Genomic DNA, 24,720 nt, shown 5'->3' on the forward strand with positions numbered 1-24,720 from the left:
CATCGGGCCGGAGGGGCACCCCCAGGCCCGGGACGGGTCCTCAGGCGTGTCCCCAGCCTCTCTGAGCCCCAGCTTTCCCTGCTGCCAAAGGGGAGACGTCCTCCACCAGCCTTAGGAGCCACCCCTGCAGAAGACCCCCCGGGGCTGTTTTGACTCAGCAGGAACCTACCCCAGGTCCCCTCAAGCTTCTGTGAGACCATTTGGTGGAATGCGTCAAAACATGCAGAAGGTTCCCGGAGGGAGGCGGCTCCTCGCGTGCCCCCCCGCTCCCCCCACACACAGCTGCCACCGCGGCTGCGCCAGCCCCGGGCCCATCTGCCTGCCTGGTGCCTTCCCACGGCGAGGGAGGGGGCAGGGCTGCACACGGGCACTCTGCCCGTCGTGCCCATGGCCCCCGTCACTGTCCAACGAACACCAGCACCAGGCTCCTGCCCTCCTGCCCCCCGAAACGGCCCAGCTTGGGGCTGGTGCAGGGTGGGGACGCCGCACCCCAGGCTGGACCCCAGTGAGTGCCCACTGGCCGGTGGCGTCCTGTTCTCTCAGGACCGTGTCTCTGTTACGAACGTCGCCCCGATGCCCGTCTTACCCGTGGGATGTGATTCTGTGGTTTGGGGCAGAAATGATTCCTGGGTTCCAATGAGCCCCCCTTCAGGTTTCGGGCAAGCTCCCCCCCCCCCCACCGAATTCGTTCCTCACACAGAGAGGGTGAGTCTTGGCCCAAAGTCACTGGGGTTCAACCCCAGGGCTCGGCCATGTCTGTGGCCCATTCGGCCTCTCAGGAGCGTGTGGGGTCCCCACTCTTGACCCTGAGCCGCAGCCCCCGGGCTGGGGGTGTGCAGGACCGAGGGTCTTCTCCCGGTGGTTGTCTCGCAGGGGACCACGGCCAGTGGGCAGGTGGACACCACCTTGTGGCAGGGTGAGCCCCCGTGTCTGGACCAACCATGGCTAGCGAGGGACGGGCCTTGGGGACGGGCTCTGCTTCCTGCTGCCGCGAGGACAGTCGCCGGGCTCAGCCGGCCTCGGGCTGTGTGCGAGCGAGCCAGCGTCCCATGTGCTGTGGGGAGCCCTGCCCCCGATGAGTCCCCGCCAGCAGAGATGCGTCTTCTCACTCACGTTGGCTGAAGGCCCCAGAACAGCCACCCAGATCCTTAGGATGGCTGGTGGGTGTGGGAAGGGGTAGTATGCGGCAGAGGGTCTGAAGGAGACCCTCACCCTAGGCTGCGGTCTGAGCGTATAAGGCCACTGAGAGCATGAGGGCAGGTCCTGAGAAATGGGGTCTCGGGCCCAGTGGCTCAGGAAAGTACCAGACAACACATAGGAGCTCAGCCTGGTGGGCTGCCTGGAAGGGGAGGCAAGCAGGAAGTAATCAGCAGAGAGGCCTGCAGGAGAGCCCAGCGTCCTTGGGCCCTCGCAAAGTGGAGGCAAGTCCGGGAAATGCTGAAGCCTCGCACTGCCAGGGGACTAGCCCACAGCCCGCAGCCAGTAGGGGGACACCCACGGGACTTCAAACCCAGAGGCTGTACCCACCCCGCCCCCAGCTGCTGTGTCTGGGGCAGGCTGTGAGTCCCCTGCAGGTCCCACCACCCCGTCCGCCGAATTGGGGGGACTCGGGATGTTTGGAGGAACCAGGCTGGGGTCCCAACGGGGCCGTAACCCCGCTCTGTCCATCTTAACTGTGTGCTTCACGCTGTCTTGTGACCCCTCTCGGCCCCTGGGAGGAGTAGCAGGTCTTAAGTTTTCACCATGGCCGTTCCATAACAGAACAGCGTCCCAGGCTGTCAGAGGAACTCTGGACTGTGTGTCCCTGTCGTCCGTCTGTGGCTGGGACCCCAGACAGCAGCCTGTCCCCAGCATCTCAGGCCTGCCAGCAGGACCGGCTGTGGAAGGGACTTGCCCCTGCAGATGGCCTGTCCGTTTGTGTGTTGCTGACCTCCCGGGGAAGCCCCCCCTCCCAGTGCAGGCACCTGCAGATAAGAAGACAGGCGGAATGTTCTAGAACACTGTGAGCATCAGGTTCCCCACCTGTGGAGTGAGGGGTGGACTGACATCCACAGAGAATGGACCCCTCTGGCCACGCTGGTGCCCAGGGCTGACGTGGCTGATCGATCTGTGTCTACACCGATGCCCAGGGCTGAGTGGCTGATCGATCTGTGTCCACACCGATGCCCAGGGCTGACATGGCTCGTGGATCGCTGTCCTCTCTCTCTTTTGAGCTGGCCCAGAGCTCCCAGGCTCGCTCGCTCTCATGAGGGGCCCTGGTGGCCACCACGTGGCTGGACTCGGCGTGTGGGCGGAGACCTTCAGGTCTCTCAGCCTGGACAGGCTCTGAGAGCCAGCAGCCCTGACCCTCTTGGCCTCTACAAACCAGAAACCCCAGGGGAAGGGCTGGGGCCAGCCTTCCACAGCCACACGCATCTGAGGGGGGCAGGGTGAGTGGGGACCCCGAGATGCCCCAGGACGGAGAGCCAGGACGTGGCTGTGGGATGCAGACCCCGCACAGGCGTGAGCCATAGGACCTGGGACAGGCTGCGCCCTCCAGAGCCTCCATGACAATGTGGCTTCGTGTGTCCTCGGCGGTCACCTGCTGCATGCGCTGGGCTGGACGGGGGGACGCAGGCAGGCAGGCTGTGCGATCAGACCGTGGTGCTGGCTGTGGACGGGGGTGGTAGGCCGGGCTGGGAGGGGTCGGGGCAAAGCCCTCTGCGAGACGGCTCTGAGCGGGCTGCGAGCTCCAGCAACCAGTTCTTAAGACAAGTGTCCGTAAGCAGCGGCTCGCTCCGATCCCCAGCCAGGCCTTCCTGCGGGAGGTCCAGGCCTCCATCCCTCTGGCCGCCTCCCTCCCCAGCAGAGTGGAGCCAGGAGGGGAGGGGACGCCCTGAAACCCCACCATTCCTGTCCGGTGACAAGGCGGAGTCGTGGGGCCACAGGGGGCCTGTGGCAGCAGGGTGGTGGGGACACGGGGCATGCTGGAGGGGCCCGCACCTTCCCTGCTGAGAGCGGGGGGCCCCGGGGAGCGGCGCCCACTCTCCAGGCCGGGTCGGGGAATCCTGGCTGGCTCCGTGCCACCGCCCCCCGCCGCCCTCCTCCACCAGGAGCCAGACGCTCGCCGGCTCCGTGCCAAGCTGGGGGAGGGCGGCGCTCGGCTTCCCCTGCGCCCTGCCGTCCTCTCTGCTGCCTGCGTGTAATTAACAGAGTAATTAAAAACAGGATGAGTTAATTGGTATTCATTTATGTGGCAGATGTTTTTAATTGAGGCAGGAAACAATTTACCTGTTTACATAAACAATGGCAAAGCCAGGCTTGTAAAACACATTTTTTAAAAATATTTTCCTCCCTCTTCCTAAAAAGAATTGCGGTCGCTTGGTCTCCCTGCGCCTCGGCGTGAGGGCGTGAGAGCGAGCAGCGGGGCCGGCAGGGGAGGCCCCGCCAGGAGGAAACATCTGTTTAAAGGGCTGGCTTCCACGGGAGCCTGTTTTCTTTAAATTCACAGAAAGGAGGTGTTGTTCCCGGGTCGTGGGGACGCCGGCCCCCGGTGGCACCTCCCCGGGTGGCTCTGGGGCGCAGGGGACCCCGGCCGTCCTGGCAGAATGGGGGCGGCTGGTGTGGCTCCCCGCTGCGTGGGGAGGGCAGGGCCTCCCTTGGCACCTGCGGTTTCCGCGGCCACGCCCTGGGGGTGGGGCTGTGCCTCCGTCGTGGGAGCCTGCGCCACGTTCGGGAACACGAAGTGAGAGTCCAGGGTCAGGTCTGCGTCACAGGGCCACCTTGCTCATGGTGCCTGGGATGCACAGTTCTAGAACCTTCCATGGTCACAGGCGCTCTCCACGAAGAAGGGGGTAGGTGGTGGGCTCCGCGTGTGCTGGGGGGACAGCGGCCAGGGTGCCGACCACCCCCTTCTCCACCTCTCAGGGTCGAGGGCAGGACAGAAGAGCCAGTGCGCGAAGGGTTCGGGGAGTTGCCTGTTCATAGGGTGGTCCTAAGTTGGCACTTACTGCATGCCTGGCGGCTGTGGCAGGCTGGACAGGTGCTCGTTCTTGCTTGGGTCCCCGTTGACTCTCCGAAGAAGAGTGAATCAGCCCCAGGGGGCAGGTGTGCGGGGAGGGGGGTCGAGCCCTGCAGCCTGAGCGCGGCCTCCTGGTCTTCTCTGGAGAAGAGGCCGCGGCCCCAGCGGGGAAGAGCTGGGGTCGCACGGGGTGGCCTGGGGGTGCCCGTGCTTGTCTTTCCCTAGTAAACACACGCCGGATTCCATGTACACGCGCGTGTCTGGAACTGTCTGGAGGGCTCCACGAGGACTGGCCACAGAGGCTGCTTCCCGGGGGCGGGGGTCACCTTTCCTCACCCAGTGTCCTTGCTGGTGGAGCGTTGCGGGAGCAGGGGTCCCCTACCTGCTGACGTCCGCCCCTCTGGCCCCCGGCGCAGGCCCACCCCGGGCACGAGGCAACTTCTCTGGAAGAGGTGTAGACGGCGGGGCAGCTGGCGAGGCTTGGCCAGAGGCTTCCGAGAACGCATGGGAAGATCTTGGCCCTGAGAACCGGGTGTGTGAAGCCCCGAGGCCACTGGCCATACCTGCATGGCAGGAGTCCGGGCTGTGCCTTTTTGGCACCTGGACTATCGGGGGCATTTTGACGGTTCCGAGGGCAAGAAGACAGAATGTTCCAGAATCCACCAGGGAGAGGGCCCTGGGAAGACAGTTTCCCAGAGCTCCCGGCTCAGGATGCCCAGCAGGCGCCCTGACACCAGCTGTCTTCCCTCCCTCCTGGATGTGGTGTGAGGCCACCCGCCTGCCCCCAGGCTTCTCCCATGTGACGGAGCTGAGAGCATGAAATCAGCCACGGCCATGGATACTGGAGGAGGTGAGCAGGGGACCCAAGCCCTTCTCCAGTGCCGTGTGACCTGGGGTCAGGACCTGCCCCTCTCTGAGTATCTGGGAGTGAGGGCAGAGAGGGCCCCGGTGCTGGGAGCTGTGACACATCGGGGCTGCCCTCCTGCCCCGCCGGAGGAAGTGCGAACCCCGCCAGCAGCCCCCTCCCCCCTGTGACGGCGGAGGCAAGAGGACCACCCTCTGATGTCAGGGATCGGAGCCCCTGGAGCCCTGGGGCTGCTGTCCCCGGGGTAGTGGGTCTTCCTTTGCTCCTGCGTGGGGCCGAGACAGACACAGGCCTGCCCCTTCCCCCGTCCCGGACCCACGGGTGCTTGGAGGCAACCCCATGGGGGCAGGCTCACCGCAGCTCAGGAGAACCTGCGGGCAGGCTGTCCTTGCATCCGAGGTGGGGAGCCTCAGAGCGTTCCCGCAGCCGGGCCGGCCCACCGGCCTCCCCACGCCCCGGCCGGCCGAGCGCCTGCTCTTTGCAGCTTCGCCTGTTCCGGCTTCTGCTTGCACGGTGTCCCCCGGGGCCGCTCGGGGGCCGCTGGCAGGGCGCGGGGTCTGCACCCACCACGGGCGACCGGGAGGCTCCGAGAGGCCGCCAGGTGCCGGGTGCCTCGGGCCAGTCCGCATCTCTGCCTCCCGTGGGCAGCGGCAGGTGAAGCAGGTCCACACGGGTCACGCGTAGACAGGCCGCTGCCGTGTGCGGCTGGGCCCGGCAGGACACGCACCTGCCCCTCGGGAGAAAGGCTATCAGTGTGCGTGGGGGAGGGCGCCCGTCCCTCGTTTCTGTTCACACGGGCACCACCGCTATTTTCAATTTGGGCAGCTTTCCTTTGGCGAGTTCAAGGTGGTAATGCGACCAATTTGCCCATTTTTTAAACTAATGAGGTTTAGGGGCCCCTGAAGCCTTCCGTGGCGTCTCCCTCCCACCTTGCAGGGTCCTCACCGTGGGGTGTTCCAGACCCGCCGCAGACCCGCCTTCTCAGGCGCTCCCCGCGAGGACGGGACACAACCCGTGCTTGCTGGCGGTCCCCCTGCCGTCGGAGAAAGACCCGGAGCCTTTCTAGGGTGTGCAGACCCCACGGCCGTCTGGCTCCAGCGGCGACTCCACCTCTCCCTAGAAGCTCCTCTGACACTGGACACCCACTGTGTCCCCGGGGCCACACAGCCCACTGTGTCCCCACACAGCCCCCTGTGTGCCCGGGGCCGTCGGTGGCACTGCCCACCTGACCCCCCCACCTCAGAGCGCAGCCTGGCTCCTGACGTCCACGGACCCAGGGACCCAGCCACCATCCAGCCCCGTCCACTCACCCATCCGTCCTTCCGTCCACCCGCCCGCCTGTCTGTCCGTCCGTCCGTCCATCCCTCCTCCCCCGCTCACTTATCTTCCCGTATCCGCCCATCTGCCCGGGCAGCCGGGCCACCGCACTCATTGTCACAGCCCGGTCACACGCGGGTGTGCCGGCACGCAGAGGGCTCCCAGAGCTCTAGGACCAGTGCGGGACAAGGAGGCCCCTCCCCCAGCAGGCGGCCAGATGGCAGGGTGCCTCCCCCACAGCTCTTAGGGGGCCGCTGGCCGCAGCAGCTGGGCGAGGAATGTGCTTCCTTTGTGTTGCCGGCCACAGGGCAAGTGGGCCCGGCATCTGGATGGTGCTCGTGGCCCTTCGGAGAGCAGGAGAGCACGGAAGGCTCTCACTGCAGCAGCTCTGCGCTCTCCCGTCCCCGGCCTTTTAACTTTCCGCTGGCTGCTGGGCTGCTGGAAGGCCTGGGATGCAGAACCGTCCGCAGGGCTCAGGGCTGAGGACTCGCCTCTCCCGCTTGTCTGAGGCTGGCCTGAGGCTTCTGCAGCTGGTCGGAGCTCTGAGCTGTGTGGCCCAGCGGAAATCCCACGCTCTTCCGGAAAACAGAGGCAGGGAATGTGCTGGTTCTGAACTGTTTTTGACCCAGAAGCCACGGTCACCTTCGTGTCTGGTCATTCTTCTGTGCATGAGTTTGTTTTCAAGATAGAACCGCGTGCGCTTGTCCCCTCTCAGTGTGCGTGGGTCACTGTCCCGTCCATCAGAGTGGGCCCCACGGGCTCGTTTCTGCAGTTAGTGGCACCCACGGAAGTCCACGGCTTGAACTCCCGAAGCGTGCCCGGTCACAAAGGTTGCCTGGCCCGCCCCAGTCCGGGCCCCTCTCGGGCTCTCCATCAGAGGGACGTTTCCTGACTCCTACATTAAGAGTCAGATGCCCCTTGGCCTGTTGCCGAACTTTGTGAAAATGGCGTTGCCTGGCATGTGGGTCGTGGCTCTGGCATCCGTGGCTCTGGCGTCCGTGGCTCTGCTGTGGTGAGAGTCGTCTGTGTTGGTACACGTGGCTGTCCGGGGAGCTGGCCCCCTCGCTCTGTTGTACACCGCAACCCCGTGCCTCACGCCGCAGCCCCGTGCCCCACACTGTAGCCCCCGTGCCCCATGTCACAACCCCGTGCCCCACGCTACAGCAGGTGGGGACGCTCGCTCTCATAGGCCAGTCAGTAAAGCTTCAAAGTCTGCTGGAGACCTGCCAAGTGTCCGGCATGGTTCTGGTTAGCGGTGCACAGAAAGACCAGAGCGAGAACCAGCACGTGAGTGCAGGTGCAGACCAGTGCTCCAGGGGAATGGAAGGCAGGTGTCGGAGGGCACGTGCCATGGGGCAGCTCGGGCCTGGGTGTCGGGGAAGGCTTCTCGAGGAGGGACATCTGAACCAAACCTGACTAATGAGGAGCCAGCCCTGTGAAGATCTGGGGTCGTGTTCCAGCAGGTGCAAAGGCCCTGCGGCAGGACGGGAGGGCTAGACAGGAATGAAGGAGGGAGGAGGAAGTTGCCCGAGTCAGGGAACGGGCAGACGTCTGCCCATCCGCCTGCCACCCATGGGGCCTGAAACAAGAAGGGACAGTCGTGCCCTCCTCCCAGGCCTTGATGAGACCAGGTTCATCTGGACAGTGTACAAGTTCCCACTTTTCTAGAGATGCTGGGAGCAGGCAGGCCTGCTGTGTCCGGGATGAGGTCTCGCAGCCTGGGGCCTCGTAGCTGGGTCCGAGGCGGTGAGTGGGCCCGGCCTGGAAGGGACCGCTGGGCGGGGGCCGGAAGGGACTTCCGTGAGTGCCGCGCCTGGCCCGTTGTGTTTATCTGGTTAGTGGAAGGGACCTCCCAGGCCCACCGTCTCCCTGTCACTGCTGAGCAGATGTCAGCAGCCCGGCGGCTACACAGGGTGACCCTCTGTCACCCTGACACCCCTCTGACACTCTCCTGTGGACCCCGTCACGCTTGGACAGAGGCTCACCGTCCGCCTTGTGGGTGGGCTCTGCGCACGTCCACGGGAAGGGACAAGCTCCTCTGCCAGCAGGTGCGGACGTCAGCCTTCGAGCTGGACCCATCTGCTGTGTGATGGCTGTGTGACCGGGGCCGGGGACATCACCACTCTATGCCTCAGTTTCCCCCACTCTACCTTGGAGCTCTAACAACACCTGCTGGCCTTTTCAGGAGGAGTTGAGTGACAGATGGCTTCAGAGCCGGGCACAGGGGCAGCTCTTGGCAAAAGAGAGCCAGTTGAAATTCAGAGCTGGGCAGGTGGGCGGCGTGCAGAGGACACCCCTTCCCCCGGGACCCCAACGGCAGGGCCTGCTCTGGGCCCTAACAGCTTGTTGAACTCATGCCCAGTCCACGAGTGCTGGATGTTTTCCCCGGGCCACCCGCTGCGACCCCTCCAGGTGGGCTCTGCCCTCCCTGTGTCACAGGTGTGGACAGCGAAGCCCAGATTAGAAATGTCACTGATGTTCCAGCCAGGAGACGGAGACGGGCCTGGAGGAGCAGCGGGCTTGCCACCTTGAGAAGCCCTCCTGGGTTCCTCATCCAAGACCACCCCCGCCCCAGAAGCGGGAGTTACAGGCTCCATTTTATCAGCCGGTAAACCGAGGCTCAGAGACATGCTGGGGTCGTCTTCCCGAGTTCAAGGTTGTTTGCGGAGCCAGAGGGGAACCCCACTCTCCTGCACCTGGCCCATTTTTGTCACCATGGTGACCTGTGACCTCTGCCACCAGCCCCACAGCCGCAGGGGGTCGCAGGGTCCTGGGAACAGGCATTCTGGGGGCTCAGCACAGAGCAATGGGAAGGGCGCGAGCAGGCAGATTCCCAGCCAGAGGAACTGCCCCGAGAGCCTGGCAGGAGGCTCCAGAGGAACATGCTGGGCTCCAGCACTCGCAGGCAGGGAGGCTCACCCCGCCCTGTGGAGGGGAAAGCAGGAATCCTGTGTTTTTGTACTGTGATTTCATCGGGCGGCGGATGCCTGCTGGAAAGCAGACACGGGGAGAGCCTGGGACTCATCAGGGCTGCCCCCGCTGAACGCCCCACGTTGCTTTGCTGGGGGTGAGAGACAAGGCTCCCGTCTGACACCGGCCTCGGTCAGCCTCCTGGTCAGACCTGCCGTCCGGGTCAGCCGCTGTCCTGGGCTTGCCCGGGAGGCAAGCAGCCCCCAAGCCCGTCACCCCAGCCTGGTGCCCCCCACCGCCCATCACTGCTCAGACCTTCCAGAATGTGTCTCTTCCTGGGGGTTCAATTTTCCTCTTGGTCCCACACATGCCATGGGAGGCCCCAGGAAGATCGCCCCCAATCAGGGAGGCCTCTGACAGACCTGGGGCCAGAGGAGACACCGGCCAGGCCAAGTTCAGGCCGCCCAGGGCAGCTGTGAAGGAGGGGTTCGCTGCGGGGGCAGGACCGCGTGTCCGAGGTCTGGGCTCCTGCTCTCTGCACCCCACACCCGGGGTGCCCAGCCGGCTGGCCGCGCCGGCCTGGGACCCACACCAAGCTCAGCGGCCTCCCAGGGGGTCTCTGTGTGCCTGGTGGGTTCAGGTCAGGGTGGGGACCACGTGGGACGCTCTTCCTACGGCCTGCGGCCCCTGCCTCCGCCTGGCTCTCCCATGAGGCCCTTGCTCTCGGACGGGGAGACCCCAGTGGCGCTGAGCCCTTGGGAGGGCTCCCCAAACCCGCTGCCGCTGCTCGGACCCTCACAGGCCGGGCCCCCGTCCGGTGGGGCCTGCCCTCGGGGCGTGCGCGGGAGCAGCCATGGCCTCGCCGTGGGCCCCTCTGCCTGGTTTCCCTTCAGACGCGTCGCGGTGTTTTATCTGTCGGAGCTCGGTGTCCGGCTGGTCCGAGTGGCTTCAGACCCGCCGAGCGGGGAGTTCCTGGGACAGGAGGTCGGACGAAGCCTCGCCCTCGCAGTCCCCATCCTGTCAGTGGGCGGCGCGGCCCGGCGGGACGGGGCTTTGCCCCCCGGGGACCATGCCTGGGAAGGAGGGGCACTGGGGGCCCGGAGGCTGGGCAGGCAGCTCGGGGAGGGTCGTGGGTCTCCCCGCAGGCCACACCACGGTTTGGACCCGATGGGGAAGGTCGGGAGCCGCATCAGCCTGGACCCTGGGTCCCCGTGGGGCGTCTCCCCTGCTGTGTGCGTCTGGGCCTCAGTGTCCCTGTGTGTCGCGCGGGTCATAGCTTTCCTCGGGGGTTTCCAGGGGAGGAAGGTGAATGGACACCAGTTCAGGACCCTGGAAGCCCGGGCGGGGCCTGGACGGGCAGAGGATGGGCTTCCGACGGGCAGATCCACCCCCACTCCGGGCTCAGGCTGCCCAAAGCGGGGGCCAGGAGAGTCTGCGGGGGACGGGTCGCGGCTCTTCCCTCTGGAGTTACCCGACCTGAGCGGGATGTTGCGTGCTGGGACATAGCGGCTGTGTGCACCCCCCACCCCACCTCCCGCTGCACCCACGGGCTCTCCCTGCGGGGCAGGCGGGCAGAGTGGGGACAGCTGACACCGGCCTGCTAGGGCAGAGGTTCCCTCCCCACCCCCATCTCTGGCCAGCCCCACCGGGCAGGCGAGGTGGAGAGTCGGGGCTCACATCTGCTAGAAGGGAGCCGTGACACCAGGGAGGCTGCTGTCAGTGAACTGGGCCTCCCTCGGTTGTCCTGTTTTTCACTCAGTGAGGATTTATTGAACACCTACTGTGTGCCTGGCACTGTTCTAAACACTCGGTTATACAAGAGAATGTCACCTTGAGGCAGAAACGCAGAGGATGTGAGCAAGCCCTAACAGAATCCAGGGAAGGAATCCCCAGCAGAGGGAATGGTCTGTGCAAAGGCCCTGAGGTAGGGGTAGCTGAGTAGTCTGCATGAGGGAGGGTATGGGAGACGAGGACAGAGAAGGGGCAGGCCAGGCACAGAGGACCCCGTGAGCAGGCTCAGGGGCCTGGCTGAGAGGCAGGCTTAGGAAATATGTCTTAGAAGGACCAGCTTTCCCCTCTGGTTCCCGAGAAAGCCAAGTGCATGGGTTTACCTTGGCTGGGGTGTTACAATGTTGGCCTGCTAGCCGGCTGAGGGCAGAAGCTGGGAATTCAGAGACAGACCCTGCTCCTGGCTCTGCCCCGTGCTCCCTCCCCTCTTGGAGGATAGGGAAGACAGGCAGACAGGCTCACTGTGTCACAGGGGTGTGGCGCACCCAGGGAGACTGGCCTTGGCCCGCGACCTCGAGGGGGCTTTCTCCTCCTTGTGTTCCTGTAAGGAAGCTATGACGACTGGGTGACAGCCAGGAGCCCAGTCAGGCCCCATTGGGGACGTGGTCTTCTTGGCCTCAGCGATACTCAGTGGTCCCTGTGCACGCTTTGTGCTCACTCCCCACCCCCATGTACAGGTGTGGACACGGAGGCTGAGGGCAGCGTGGTGTCCAGACCCCTTGCTCTAGCCCCGTGTTCTGCCCTTTACAGAGGAGGGCAGGACCCCGGCTCTGCACTCCCAGACCCCTGCCCGCCAGCAGCCCCAGGAGCCTTCTGCTCTGGTGCTTCTGAGGCTAGGCCCTGTCCTCCTGGGGATGCAGCGGGGGCTCAGAAAATTGGGGGCCCCCAGCCTCCCGCAGGCCTCAGGAACCCCTGCCTGCTTGCTTGTCCGCTCCAGGAGAGGGGTCTGGGGTGGGGCTGTGTCCATCCTAGGACAGCAGACCCCGGAGCAGGGCCCCAGCACCCTAAAGCCCCACAGAGAGTGTGCCTCCTGGGGCCAGATGGCCTGGGTTCGAGTCTGGGTTTCCTCCTATGCCTGCCTCGCAGGCTTGTTGCCGGGTGAGCTGAGCTGAATCGCAGGAGGCCTTGGCACAGGCCCAGCACACAGTCAGGGCTTTATCACCGGGGCTTCCTGACCTACCGTCGGTGCCCACCCCTCCCTGTGCAAAGGGCCCGATGCGGGTGACCTGCTCAGCTTCCTACTTTCCCACGGCCTTTGCAAGGGTCAGTAGAGGTACCAGTAGGTCAGACCCTACATGATCAAAGCAGGACCTTATTATTTCTGGCCGCTTTGCAGACTGGAGGCGGGCAGAAGAAGGTTCTAGAACCCCAGGGCTGGGAGCTCTGGGCTGTGGCCAGTTCTCAGCCAAGCTGGGCGGGCTGGGAACCACAGGCAGACAGGGACAGTGATGGATGAGGTGGCTTGTTCCGGCACATTCCATGTTCTTTCCCACCGGCTCCGCCCGGCCTTGGAGAGCTGCTTCCTCTGTGGACAGATTAGGGACAGTCCGCTGGAGGCTGGCTATGCCGTCTGGGAAAGAAGCAGGGTCTCCCACGGGCCTGTGGCATGTGGGCCGAGGGCTGGGAGCGTTCTCAAGGGGAGGAGGCAAGGCTGGGGGTAGGGACCCCTTTGGCTCCCTGCCCACTGGGACGCCCTAGACGTGACTTGCCTCTTGCCCACCCAGACGCGCACCAGCACCAGCCGCCCAGCGCTCACAGGCCCCCAGCCCTCTGGGAGGCCGGGTGGAGACTGCCACAGAGAAGGCCCCCTCGGGGCGACGGATGGGGTGGGCAGGGTACCTGCAAGCCTCAGGGCTGTGGGCTGGGGGAGAGATGCCTGGCTCCCGGCTGGCTCCCCATTCCACTGTGTGAGCCCAGCAGGTCACGGGCCGCTCTGAGCCTCGGTCTTCCCCCTCGAGAGAGCAGAGGAGCGCCATCAGCCTCCGAGGGCTGTGGGAGGGTCACATAAGCCGGTGGGCTGGGCCCTTCCCATAAGGAATGTTCTTTTCCATGTACGTTGGAGCTCCCTGGCTACGGGCCCCTCACTTCACGTCTGCCTACCTCAGAGCCAAGACTGTGGGGTGGGGGCCCGGCACTCCCCTGGCTGTCCCCACCCCCCAGGCTGCTGCTCTGGCTGAGACCCTGCTCAGGCTCCAGGATGGCTGGTGGGGACCCCCGGCATCAGGTGACGGGACTCAGCGTCCCTGCTGCAGAATCTGGGCTTCCCTCCAATCACGGGACTGGCCCCTCACTTGGCTAAGGCAGCCTTGTGCACTCACGCAGCTGGGCCTGGCGGGTGGCTTGGAAAGAACCATGATGCCTTTGCCCTTGCTGCCAAGGGACCCGAGGTGCTGGGCAAGGGGACGGGGACGCTGGGCACAGGGCACGTGAGCGTGGTAACCAGTCTGCCTGTGGATTCCTAATAAAAACCCGTCACTTCACGCTTCCTGGTCTGAGGGGTAGACAAGCTCCCTCGTGCGGAGCCCCACGGGGGGCAGTTGATACCCTTATTATTATATATTAACATTGTAAGGCTTGACCTGATCTGCCTAAACAGAGCTCCCTAAAGGCACTTTGTCTGGGGAACCCCAGCTTCTACCAGATACTGTGTGCAGAGCATGGTGGGGAGGCCGCTGGGCAGAGGCACTGAGGGGACCTGAGGGGGGGGACAGCATCCCAGGGCCCACCCAGGGTCTCCAGGCGGGGTCTGGCCTTGTAGGGAGCAGAGCCAACCCTCGCTCACAGCCTCGGCAGGAAGCAGGACCGTCCCCCTCGCCAGCTCCTGGCACTCAGCCTCTGACGAGGGACCCTTCTCCTGCACCCACACACCCTGAGCCCAGCCAGCCTCTGCTCCTGCTCGCTCTGGGCACAGGATCCTACCCAGACGGCCCCATGCTGGCCACCTGCCCGTGTGACCTCCGGGGAGTCTGAGCCTCGCGGGGGTCCCGGGGGGCCAGAGAGCAGCCCTTGGAGCCAGCGGTGGAGAAACCAGGCCTCCCTGTCCGACAGCGCATTACTGTTTGCTTCCAGGCTGCAGGGGCTGTGGGCCAGTCAGGCTGTGCGGGCTGGTGGGCCTGGGGCTTTGGGGATGGGGAGGAGTTGACAGGTAGTGAGGGTGACCGTAGCCCACGCCGCCTGTGGTGTGACCCTGGCGGGCGCCAGGTCTCTGCTAAGTGTGTTTCTCCCTCCGGCTCCTTGGGTGCATCCCACACACCGGGGAGCGGGGCCGTGCGCCGGCTTCGGGCGAGAAGTAAGTCGCTGGGCTCGCAGAGGCAGTTACTCATCCTGGGGCCCAGCACCCAGCTCCCTTCGGTCCGCGCGCCGAGTGGACCCACCTGCTGTCCCTGCTTGGCCAGCCCCTCCGCTCCCACCAGCCCCCTGCAGCCCCGAAGCAGGGAGATGCCCTCAGAGCCCCCGTCCGCCCCGCGTCCTGCTCCTGCATCGATGTGCACACAGCCCAGCCTTCTGGACACCCGGCCCCACGTGCCCCTGCAGCAGCGAGATCAGGAGGCAGGGGCACCCCAGAGAGGGCCGACGTCCCCGAGGGCGAGGGGCACCTCAGCAGAGGACATGAGGCCAGAGCCGAACCCCCAAGAGGGAAGCAGCGTTCCAGGCGCCGTGGAAGCTGCTGGCGGGTGTGGGCAGGGGCGTGGACATGCGGGCCAAAGCTCGCTCTAGCTGCTGTGCAAGCCTTCGGGGCTCCCTCCTGCCCACACAGCGGGTCCGCCTGTGCCTGCCCGGCCCCCGCTGACCCTCCGTCCCGGGGCCCCTGCCCACGTACTTCTCGCCAAGACTCCCAAGCCCTCTGAGCCTTCCTGCCGCAGGAACGCTGTTCCTCACCGTCACCAGGTCACCTCTGCCCTCCCCGGACGGCCTTCGTCATTCCCGGGGGGGGGGGGGGGGGGGTCTGCACTGAGGGCAGCCTCCAGAGCAGGGGCTGGGCACCCAGTCCTTCCGGAAATCTCTGCCAAGTTTCCTTGAGCGCATGCCCAGGCTGCTGCCCCTCCACAGAAAAGACTCCGGGAGGCGCAGCCAGGGAGCCGCAGAGCCACGACCCAAGACACAAGGGACTCAGGAGGTCCCACACGGTGACCCTGGGACGTGAGGCCGCCACCCCCACTCCACCCTGCCTCGGTCTGCACCCCACCCAGGGCCGCCTCAGGGAGAACAGGGTGCCCTGAGGCCACGCGGCTCACAGACCCACGGGCCCCCATGGAGGCGCGCCCGCCCCCGCTGAGTGACCACGGCAGACACGGCGCTGCTCGGTGCCTGGGACCCAGGGCTGGCGACGGAACCCCCGCCCCCAGCGCCTCTGCCAGAACCGGGAGCTGGGACGGTGGGGGGGCCGGGAGCGGGCGTGTCTGCTCAGGGAACCGGCAGCCTCGCCTTCCCTTTCTGCCAAAGGAGGTCGCGGGCGCCAGTGGGCACGGCCGGTTCCCTCCTTGGGGCTCAGCGGGCGGCCCTTGGCAGAGTGTGCCCACCAACCGGATTCTCCGAGGGCCCTGCAGTGTTGGCCTTGGCGCCCGCGGTCCCCCCACCGGCTGTGGAAGGGGCGGGCGGTGGGCCTGCTGGTTTCCTCCGCCCTCTCCACACGGTTCGTCCTCAGCGGCCGGGCTGGGACGAAGCCCCCAGCGGGGAAGGGCCGGCCACGTGTCTGAAACACGCACACCCAGGTTGGCCCGGGAGACTGGCTGTCCCGGGATGCCCGGTCCTTCCCAGGGCTGGCTGGGCCACGTCTGCTCCCTGCAAAGGTGGCCCAGGGCTCACAGGGGCCGGCCACGTTTGCCTTCTTTGGTTGTCACCAGGGGCTGGCGGCCGGCCGTGCCTCCAGGCCCGGCGTTGACGGGCGCCCACAGCTGCGGTGCACGTGTGCCCAGCCATCAGCTCCCTGACAGGCCGCAGGGGGCAGGGCGCCTGGCAGGAGGGAGGACCGTGGCTGCAGCTGAGGACAGCAGGTGCGGCGTGGCCCGGGGGGCTGCTAATGACCGGCTGCTTCCCTGCCCCGGGGGGCCTCGCAAGGAGGGGCGTCCTCACGGCCAGCCCTCGGGCCTGCAGCGCAGAGGGCTGTCAGAGCCCACCGGGCGGGTGGACAAGGGGCATCTCTGCTCTGTACAGTGTGGGGGGAGGCAGTAATGCCATCTGTCGCCATGATTCATCTCCAGCCACAGAGGCTCGCCGCCCCGTTTGCACATGTGCGTCCTGGGCCTGCGGGGCCCCTGGGAGAGAACGGGGAGACGCGGAGGGCAGGCGAGGTGTAGTCACACAGGGACAGCCTACAGGTGGGCAGCCCGGGCCCCTGGCAACACCCCCCGGTGTTAGCAGGGTGAACTCGGGGCCGCGCCTGGGGCAGCACGGGCTGTCCTTCCGTAGCGGGCAGAGGACGCCCACCCTGATGGCCTCGAGCCGCTGGGCCACCCCGCGTTCCCTGCAAGCCTGCTGTGGTATTTGGCCCTGCCCGGGCGCTGGCTGCCCCGAGTCAAGACAGAGAGTGAGGCCCAGGGCCTGCCGTCCTCCAGCTGCGGCCATGGCTGGCTACGGGCTCAGGCTTTGTACAGTTGGTCAGCTTCCCCCGGAGGCCCTGCTTTGTGGGGGCCTGGGGCTCGGAGCCCCCCAGGCCCTGGTACGTCGCGTCTCCACAGCCACCGTGGACCACATGGGAATGTTGACAACGTGGGAGGCACGTGCCCCACCGTGGGCCACAAACCGAGTGACCAAGCCTGGAACAATGTGGAATTGACAGTGTCTGTCGCCTGGTCAGGCCCAGGAATCACCCAGGCTGCCAAGGGCTCATATAAGGGTTTGCCACGGCAGAGGCCCTGCCCCCCAGGCTTTCCTGGGAAGGGCCCCCCCACCGCGCCAAGACGTGATGCCTGAGAGCTGGCAGGGCCCTGGGAGCCATGGTTCCTCCGGAGGGGGACCATCTGCAGCCCCACACCAGGGAGCTTGTTAGGGACACAGGTGCTCCGGCCTCCCCCAGACCTCAGGCCCTCCGGGGCATGTGGACAGAGGCTGTGTCTGGTAGCCGCTGCCGGGGATGGGGGCCACCTGCCCCCTGATCTGCAGGGGAGTCCACACCAGTCCCCCCAGAAACAGCCCCCGAAGGACCCCAGTCCCGTTCCGACGGCCCGGATTCTCCCAGCTCCACCCTCCAGCCCACCTGAAACGGCCGCCCTCGCCCGCCCTCTGAGCCCAGTGGGTGGGAAGCCAGCCCCTGGGAGCACAGCTGAGGCTTATCTGCTGCCCACTGGGGCCTGGGATTGGGCCCGGCTGCACGCAGAGCCAGACGTCCCCCGGGGAACCAGCAGTGCCAGTCCTCACCCGGCGTGGGTGCCTCGCGTCCCGTCAGCCCGCTTCACCCTGCCTCTCTTTGTCCCCCCCACGGCCCCCGCAGTGGACAGGAAGGACGAGACAGGAAGGATGCCTGACTCGCCGGCCGAGGTGAAGACGCAGCCTCGCTCCACACCCCCCAGCATGCTGCCCCCACCGCCTGCCGCGGCCCAGGGGCCCACCCGGCTCCCCTCCTTCCCACCACACACAAGTGAGTGACCAGGGCTGGGGCACCGGGTGGGCTGAGTGGAGGCCCCTGGAGCTGCGTGAGGCTCGTCCGACGGGTGACGGGGGCACCGCCACCCCAAACCCATAAACGCCCACCGCTGGACCCTTGAAAGGGACGGTGCCAACCGGAGCCTGGAGGTTCACATCCTGGTTCTCCTGCTTTGTGGCTGTTTGGCCTGGGGCAAGCGACTAGAGCTCTCTGGACCTGGAGTCCTCAGCCACGATGCAGCGCTGGCCCCTGTCCCTGCCTCACGGAACCCCTGTGAGGACAAGTGAGTTAAGGCAAGTTCTCACCCGGGGAGTGTTGGAGGCCAGAGAGGGACAGGGAGATCCCTACTAGCGCACAGCAGCTTTCTCGAGGGCCGGGGTCCGTCAGAGGGGCTCTGCAGCTGCCGTGGGGGTGGGGGTTGCTCAGGACCTGGGGTCAGCCGGAGCCTGTGCTGCCAGGGACATCGGGGAGGCCAGCATCTCTCTGGCCCAGGACTGATCTGGGCTCAGCCTCGGGGCACACACGGCGTCACGGGGAAGCCTTCCACAGTCCACAGACACCACTGCAGACCTGTTCCTTCGAGCCAGAAAATTCAGTGACTTCATGACTTTGGGGTCCTGAGTGTTTGGGAAGGAGACGTTAGCCTTGGCCCGATGGGGGAATTGGCCGATGGGGGTATGGTATCCCGTGCCCCCCAAGATTAGAGGCTTAGCAGTGCGTCCTAACCATTTCTGGTGGGCAGTGGAGAGAGTCCACATGGCATCTTTGCCCTCCACGTCCCGAGGCCAGGAAGCCCCACACCTGGGAATGCTTCCCCACGTTTGAAATCCAAGCAAAGCTCATCTCTGGGAAGGGAGCCTCGAGTGCCTCAGCATGGTGGTGGATATGGCTTCCTCGGACACTCCTCTGTCAGCCCAGAGCCCAGGCCACATGGCAGGGCCCAGCTCCTGCCTCCCCTGTCATCTGAGGGCAGGCAGCCAGGGTCCCTGGGGGCTTGGCCGGACCCAGCCTACATCTGGAGAAAGGGCTGCTTTCAGTGGTCAGGTAGCCCAAGTTCAAGGCCAGGCTTGGCCCCTTGTCTGTAGGACGCTGGCTTTAACCGTCACTAGGAGCTCCCAAGACACAAGGCCATGGGCACTCCACCTAAAATGACGAACCCATCCTCCAGTGTCCGGTTCCCGGCAGAGAAGGCAGCAGGCTGTCTGCCGGCATGACCGAGGGCTGGGAGCCGGTTGCCCAAGTATGAAAGGCACGTCGCCCTCGGCCTACTTTCCTTCTTGGTTCAGGACCCATGTTCCCAAAAGCACTGGTCTGGGAACCAGATGTTCCAGATTGGGGGCAGGGGTGGGTCCCATGTGTAGCTCAGGGTCCCTCCCGGCCATTCTGTCCCCCGCACACCCCAGGACACCATGGGATCACATTTCTGGCTCCATCTGGAGCATGGAGGTCACGAGAGGCTGGTGGCTAGCACTTGGATGTCTCCGGCCTGCTGGGGTGTGCCTCTGGGCCCCTGGCCACCTCCAAGGGGCCTCGGTGTTGTGCCCTCACCCGTGGAACTCCCTGAAAGCCCTGGTTAACTGCACCGTGGCCCTGGCTGCTGGGGGCGGGGGCCTGGGAGCCATGCTGGCCAGACTGACCTTGAGCCATAGCCTGAGGGCTGTGGTTTCCCTTGACTTGATGACCTTCTGGGCACAAACTCATCCTGGAGTGGAAGCTGCGGTATGTCTGTGGCAGTGGTCAGGATGGCTGAGATGGCTCAGGATACCCTCAGAGGCCCGTCCTTTCTTGATTACCGCCTGTGACAGGGGGCTCTGTGCCTGTCTGCAGTGTTCCAGCCCGTCTTGCCGCGCCTCGTGCCAAATAACTCCAGCTGGGACAGATCATATCTCTGCCTGCTGGTGTTTCCCCCTGCACAGTGGCTCGGTCCTGGGCCTTGTTTTCGAACTGGCTTGTCTGCCAACAGACCTCATGCCCTATCAGCTTGGGCTTCGGGTCCCTTGAGGACGGTCCAAGCAGGGTCACTGGGCACCTTCCAGGAAGAGAGCTTTTCAGGATCCTAGCGTCCCACCCATGCTGTTGGAGATGACACAGTGCTGGCGAGCTCTGAAGATCCCACAAGAAATGGCCCTAAGACCCCCCAGTACACCCCCATTATTTCACAGTGGAGGAAGTGAGCCCCAGAGAAGGGACTGGACTGACAGAGTCCCAGCCCCAGAGCTGCAGGGAGAGGCAGAGGCGAGGGGCGGGCCGCGGGCGCCCTCGGAGGCGGCCTTGCCCGCCCCCGCGAACCTCCCTGGCCTGCTCTTTCCTGACAGCGTGTTTTTCTTATTTTGCTTACAGATCGAGAGGACGGGCCCCCGATGTCCTTGCCTCCCGGCCGTTTTCATGGCTGCTTAAAATGGTCTATGGTCTGTCTCTGTAAGTAAAATAACAAAAACTGTGGCCCCTGGGAGGTGCTGGTCCAGCATGCTCTGCTCTGGGAAGGCCGCGGCAGTGCCCCCACAGCCTGCACCCGTTATCACTGTGTCTGCTGTGTTCGTGAGCCCTGCCTCCCTTAGACAGGAGGGGGTTAGGGGCAGGCCCAGGAGGGCAGAGCGTAGCGCCCCGAGTCAGACCCGCGTCCACAGCCCTGCACTCACGGGCTGTGTGGCAGGTGGGGGGCCTCTCTGGGCTCCCTTTCCTCCAGCCACAGGACAGGGAGAATAAGGCAGGCTCAGATCCTGTGGGATCTGTGAGATCCTGTCAACAGCAAGTTGGTTGCTCAGCCCCAGCGCCCACAACCCCTCCCCCCCGCCCCGCCAGCTGGTGCGGCACCTGCTTCTCCACCTGTGAAACGGTGGTCAGCCCAGCACCCAGTGCCACCGGCAATTACAAGGAGCCGTGAGATGCGGCTGGTCTCACACGGGGTCTGGGACACGCTGGGCGCTTGGTGGCCAGTGGATGTTTCTGCCGTTGTCGTGGGACGCTGCTGATGCCTGTGGCAGGAAACACTTAAGGGCCATGCTCAGGTCAGGCCCAACTCTAGGCCAGGGGGCTGCTTGGCCCGGGGCGGCCCCGTGGAGCCCCGGGCTGTGATCAGGAGTGACATAACGGTCCTGCACTGTTTACCTCCCAGGAGGCCATCGTCCTGCTGTCATCGTTGTGTGCTGGGCCCAGCCTCGGGGCCCAGCGTGTCCCAGGAGCCGCTGTGCTGACGGGAGAGGGGCTGGCAGGAGGGGCTGCTTGTGGGTTCCATGTCCCAGCGCGACCCCCGCCCAGGCCCCAGGGCCAGGGGAGCCACAGGGGTGCTCGCGTGTGCCCCCAAACCCCAGCCGGGGACACGTGTGCGGTCTAACTTAGTAACACACCTGTTGTGGGAATGAAAGCGCTTGTGGCCGGGGGTTATTTTCGGCGTCTCTTTAGCAAGTTGCTGAGACTGCCCAGGAGCCCGCGGGAGGGAACACAGGCGCCGAGGGCAAGCAGGCCACCGGGAGGACCCAGGCGCCGAGGGCAAGCTGGTCAAGCTGGTAAGAGAGCTGCAGGGGGGTCAGGGCCAGGCCGGGCCGTGTGGGGGCCCAGGAGGTAGAGAAAGCCGCTGGTCTCAGAGGCCTCGGGAAGTTCCAGACGCCAGGTGATGGCCCAGCTCTGCTGCAAGCAATCGGGTCCTTGCGGCGTGAGCTCCCCGGGCCAGCAGAGCCCTCTCCTGGCCGGGGCGTGGGGACGGCTGGCGGCTGTCATCACTCTCGACCAGGGTATCAGCTGCAGCCATCAGGGAGAGAGAAAACGGGCCCAGCAGTGGGGTCCCCTGCTCTTCCGGAAGGTCCTCCGGACAGCGCCTCGGAGAAGGTAAGGGCGGGAACGCTTCCTGCCTGTGTCCGGCGTTCACTGCCCATCGCAGAAGCGAGGGGCCCAGGGGGGCTGGTGTGTCCCCTCGAGGCCCGGAAGGTGCCCCTGAGGCCGTTCAGACCAGGGGGCGAACGGGCTTCGACTGTGGGTGTCTCCTGGGGAGGGGATGGCTGACGCCAGCACGCAGGCCCCATATGGGGACAGGAGGGGGTGCACGCCGACCGGGCAGTGCCTTCCAAACTCCTGCTGAGCGGCGGCCCGTTAATGACGAGGGGCCCCCCACACGGGAGCCGTCAGGGCCAAGCCTTCCCGCTCCTCCCGGCGGTAGGACAGCCGAGGCCACAACCCAGTAACCGTGGAGGGGAAGGGGACTGACCCCCGTCCTCCGGGTCAGGCCGGGTCAGGCCAAGGGCCACTTGCAAATGAAGAAATGGAGTCCAGGCCCCCACTCGCACCTCCCCGGCAGAGGTGAGGCCGCGGGCAGGATGCCCCCTCCCAGCCACGAGGGCAAGGCCCGGTGTGTCTGCCGCTGAGGGCCTATGGTGTGCGGGGGTCAACCCGCCGGGGGCAGGCGTTCTGGGGAAGTGCATGGAGTGTGCGTGGTCCTGGCCACCTGTGGACTGGGGACCTCCTGGCCCACTCAGGGACTCACGGATTGACATTTGCAAGTGTCTCTGGCCAGCGGGTCTGGGGAAGGAGGCCGGCGTGGAGGGAGGTGTGAGCAGCGTCTGTGGGGCCAGGCCCGCCGACAGCAGCCTCCGGGTTAACCGAGGGCTAGCGGGCTTGGGGGCGGGCAGGCATGGGCCTAGGGGAGAGTGCAGGCCTGGGCCGAACTCGGGGGGAGCCATGTCCCCCAGCCCTGCAGGGCAGGTGGGGGGGGGGGGTGACGTGGACCCGGGAAAGCCACAGCTGGGAGGAAGGCCGAGGCCCGGGGAGGTGGCTGGCGTGTGAGCCCGAGCCTCCGGGCCAGGTGAGGCCGAGAGCATCTGCAGAGGACACCGCCCGGGCCCGGTGAGGATGGGCTGGGCAGCCGTGGTCCGGAGCGGAACCCCCACCCCCATGGCCCCGGCCAGCGGACGTGCCGGGTGCTCAGGAACAGCCACTCACAGAGCCGACCCTGGTGGCATCCCCACCCTGGCCCCTAGAAAGGAGCTCCTGTCCCCCGTCGCACACTCTCCGGCTGCCGGGCCTCAGCCAGAGGCCCCTGGAGGGGCCAGAGCCCTGAGACAGTCTGTCCCGAGGGAGCAGTGGCCCTGAGCACCCCCCCAACTCCCCGGCTCCGGCTTCGTGCGCAGCCCAGCGGGAAGGGCGGGCGGGTGGGGCCCTCAGGACGGCACTGCACGCGGGGGCGCAGGGCTCTGTGCTGGGCACGTGGGTGCTCTCGCGTGCGGGGCTGTGTGTGTGTGTGCGTGTGCCTGTGTGAGTACACGTGTGACGGGTGCGCGTGTGTCCGCGTGTGTATGTCCGTGCACATGTGTGTGTGCCTGCGTGTGTGCACGAGCATCCATGTCCCCTTGTATGCACGTGTCTGTGTGTGCACGCGGGCCTGAGAGGACATGGGCACGTCTGCGTGTAGGGCACACGCGCAGCTGTGTACAGACACGAGTGCGTGTGCATGGGAGAGCAGGCAAGGATGCTGAGGCGGGGAGCGGGGCGGGGAACGGAGCGTACGTGTCAGGGAACGGGGATCAGGGGCCGGGGGCTGCCCTGAGTAGTTGCCAGAGGGGACAAGGTGTGAGTGACCGCTGGGCGTATCAGACAAGCCTCAGGAACCCAGATGTGTCCGTCCCCTCCCACATCTGGAGCCCCTGCCACCGTCCCCATGGGCCCCAGCAGCCCATGCTCTCTGCCATCTCTGCAGACCCTGGTCATTGCGGTCAGACTCTGAGGCCGGGGAGCGGGGTGCAGGCCCTGGTCATTGCAGTCAGACTCTGAGGCCGGGAAGCGGGGTGCAGGCCGGCCGGGCTCAGGCTCAGCCTTTCCCTCTGTCCCTCAAAGCTGAGGAGTGAGGTCTTGTCTCAGGACATGGCACAGTGACCCAGGTGTCCACCGTCCTGGAACACTGCCCCCAGTGTTGGGGCCATGGGGACCACCGGTGCCACTCCCCTGACCCTCCCCTGACCCGGCGCACTCATCACAGCGGCCTCCGGTCCGGAGGGCGCCTGTCCTCCCTGCACAGCCCGAGGCTCCCGCACATTCACCTCCGGGGTGTGGCAGCCCCAGACAGCGGCCCACCAGCAGCCTCCGGGCCAGGATCCAGCCCTACCCGTGCAGGGTGTCCAGGCCCCTGTGCCACCACAAGCCCTGTCAGCCCAAGTGATGGGACCTGTGGAGGCCATGGGGCACCACTTGGGCCGTCATGGCCGAGGTGAGGGTCATGGCCTTTCTGGAACGGTGAGCCCCTGGTCCCCTGGATGGGGATAGAGGTCTGCAGGTCCCTTGTGGGGGAGAAGCCTCTCTGCCCGCTCCCAGCAGACCCCTGAGCAGCCTGGCGGAGGTCCTGGTGTGGTGCACCCCCAGCTGTGGAGGGCCTGGCCATGCAGCCCAGAGCAAGGCCAGAGGCCTGGTGCAGTCAGGGAACCACGCCTGCCCAGCCCCACCCACTGCTGACCTGGGCCCGTTTGCCCATCTGTGCGGGGTGTCCAGTGCCCCCATGCCCCCGCTGCGGGCTCTGGCCCTGCGGCCCCCCCGCGTCTTCAGTCCACCTCTCCCTCCTGCAGTGATGAACGGTGGTCACTCACCCACGGCCGTCAACGGGGCTCCGTCCACGCCCAGCGGCTTCAGCAATGGCCCGGCCACCTCGTCCACGGCCTCGCTGTCCACGCAGCACCTGCCCCCGGCCTGCGGGGCGCGGCAGCTCAGCAAGCTGAAGCGTTTCCTCACCACCCTGCAGCAGTTCGGCACCGACATCTCCCCGGAGATCGGGGAGCGCGTGCGCACGCTGGTGCTGGGGCTCGTGGTGAGTGGGGCGGCCGGCAGGGCCGGCGGGCTGCGGGGCCGTGCCGCGGGGCTCGGGCTGACTGTGGCCGTGTCTCCTCGCCCAGAACGCCACGCTTACCATCGAGGAGTTCCATTCCAAGCTTCAGGAGGCCACCAACTTCCCTCTGCGTCCCTTCGTCATCCCCTTCCTGAAGGTGAGCCCGCGTCCCCGTCCCCCAGCGACGGGGCCCCCACGCCGTCCCGTGTCTGTCCCCCGCCTGCTGTGACCAGGCACCGCGCTCAGCCCACCCCACGGGCTCCTGTGTGGGAACAGCACTGACCAGCCAGGCCCGACTCCTCCGCGTTGTGGCTGCAGACCAGCTCCTCCAGCCCCAGGGCTCCGAGACCCTGCCCCCCCGCTCCGCCGTGGCCAAACGCACCCCTCCTCCCCGCAGCACCTGCTGTGCGCCCGGTGGCCCGCAGGAGGCCTGGGGACGCGGTGTGAGGGAGCTG

General features: G+C 66.1%; 1 protein-coding gene and 1 long non-coding RNA gene across 8 annotated transcripts in view; one reads left to right on the plus strand and one right to left on the minus strand.

The window, feature by feature from the left end:
- CBFA2T3 (CBFA2/RUNX1 partner transcriptional co-repressor 3) overlaps nucleotides 1-24,720 on the plus strand; it is a 76,414-nt gene that overhangs the window by 38,404 nt on the left and 13,290 nt on the right. For 2 of the 7 annotated variants that reach the window (XM_059150735.1, XM_059150732.1), the window contains exons 2-5: nucleotides 17,311-17,457; nucleotides 19,804-19,881; nucleotides 24,009-24,247; nucleotides 24,333-24,422. The exons of 1 other annotated variant lie outside the window; for it this stretch is intronic. In XM_059150735.1, the coding sequence (XP_059006718.1) occupies nucleotides 17,311-17,457; nucleotides 19,804-19,881; nucleotides 24,009-24,247; nucleotides 24,333-24,422 (554 nt within the window). Of the gene's footprint in view, nucleotides 1-17,310; nucleotides 17,458-19,803; nucleotides 19,882-20,339; nucleotides 20,961-24,008; nucleotides 24,248-24,332; nucleotides 24,423-24,720 lie in introns of those variants that run through there. 4 more of the 7 variants (XM_059150738.1, XM_059150734.1, XM_059150733.1 and 1 more) reach the window with 3 other exon arrangements.
- LOC131817434 (uncharacterized) lies at nucleotides 11,134-19,380 on the minus strand. Its single transcript, XR_009348507.1, has 3 exons — nucleotides 19,101-19,380; nucleotides 12,720-12,832; nucleotides 11,134-12,405 (listed from the first exon to the last, which is right to left on the minus strand). It is a non-coding gene; the product is annotated as an uncharacterized LOC131817434 (long non-coding RNA).

This window comes from Mustela lutreola, chromosome 16, assembly GCF_030435805.1.
Source record: "Mustela lutreola isolate mMusLut2 chromosome 16, mMusLut2.pri, whole genome shotgun sequence".
NCBI classification, from domain to species: domain Eukaryota; kingdom Metazoa; phylum Chordata; class Mammalia; order Carnivora; family Mustelidae; genus Mustela; species Mustela lutreola.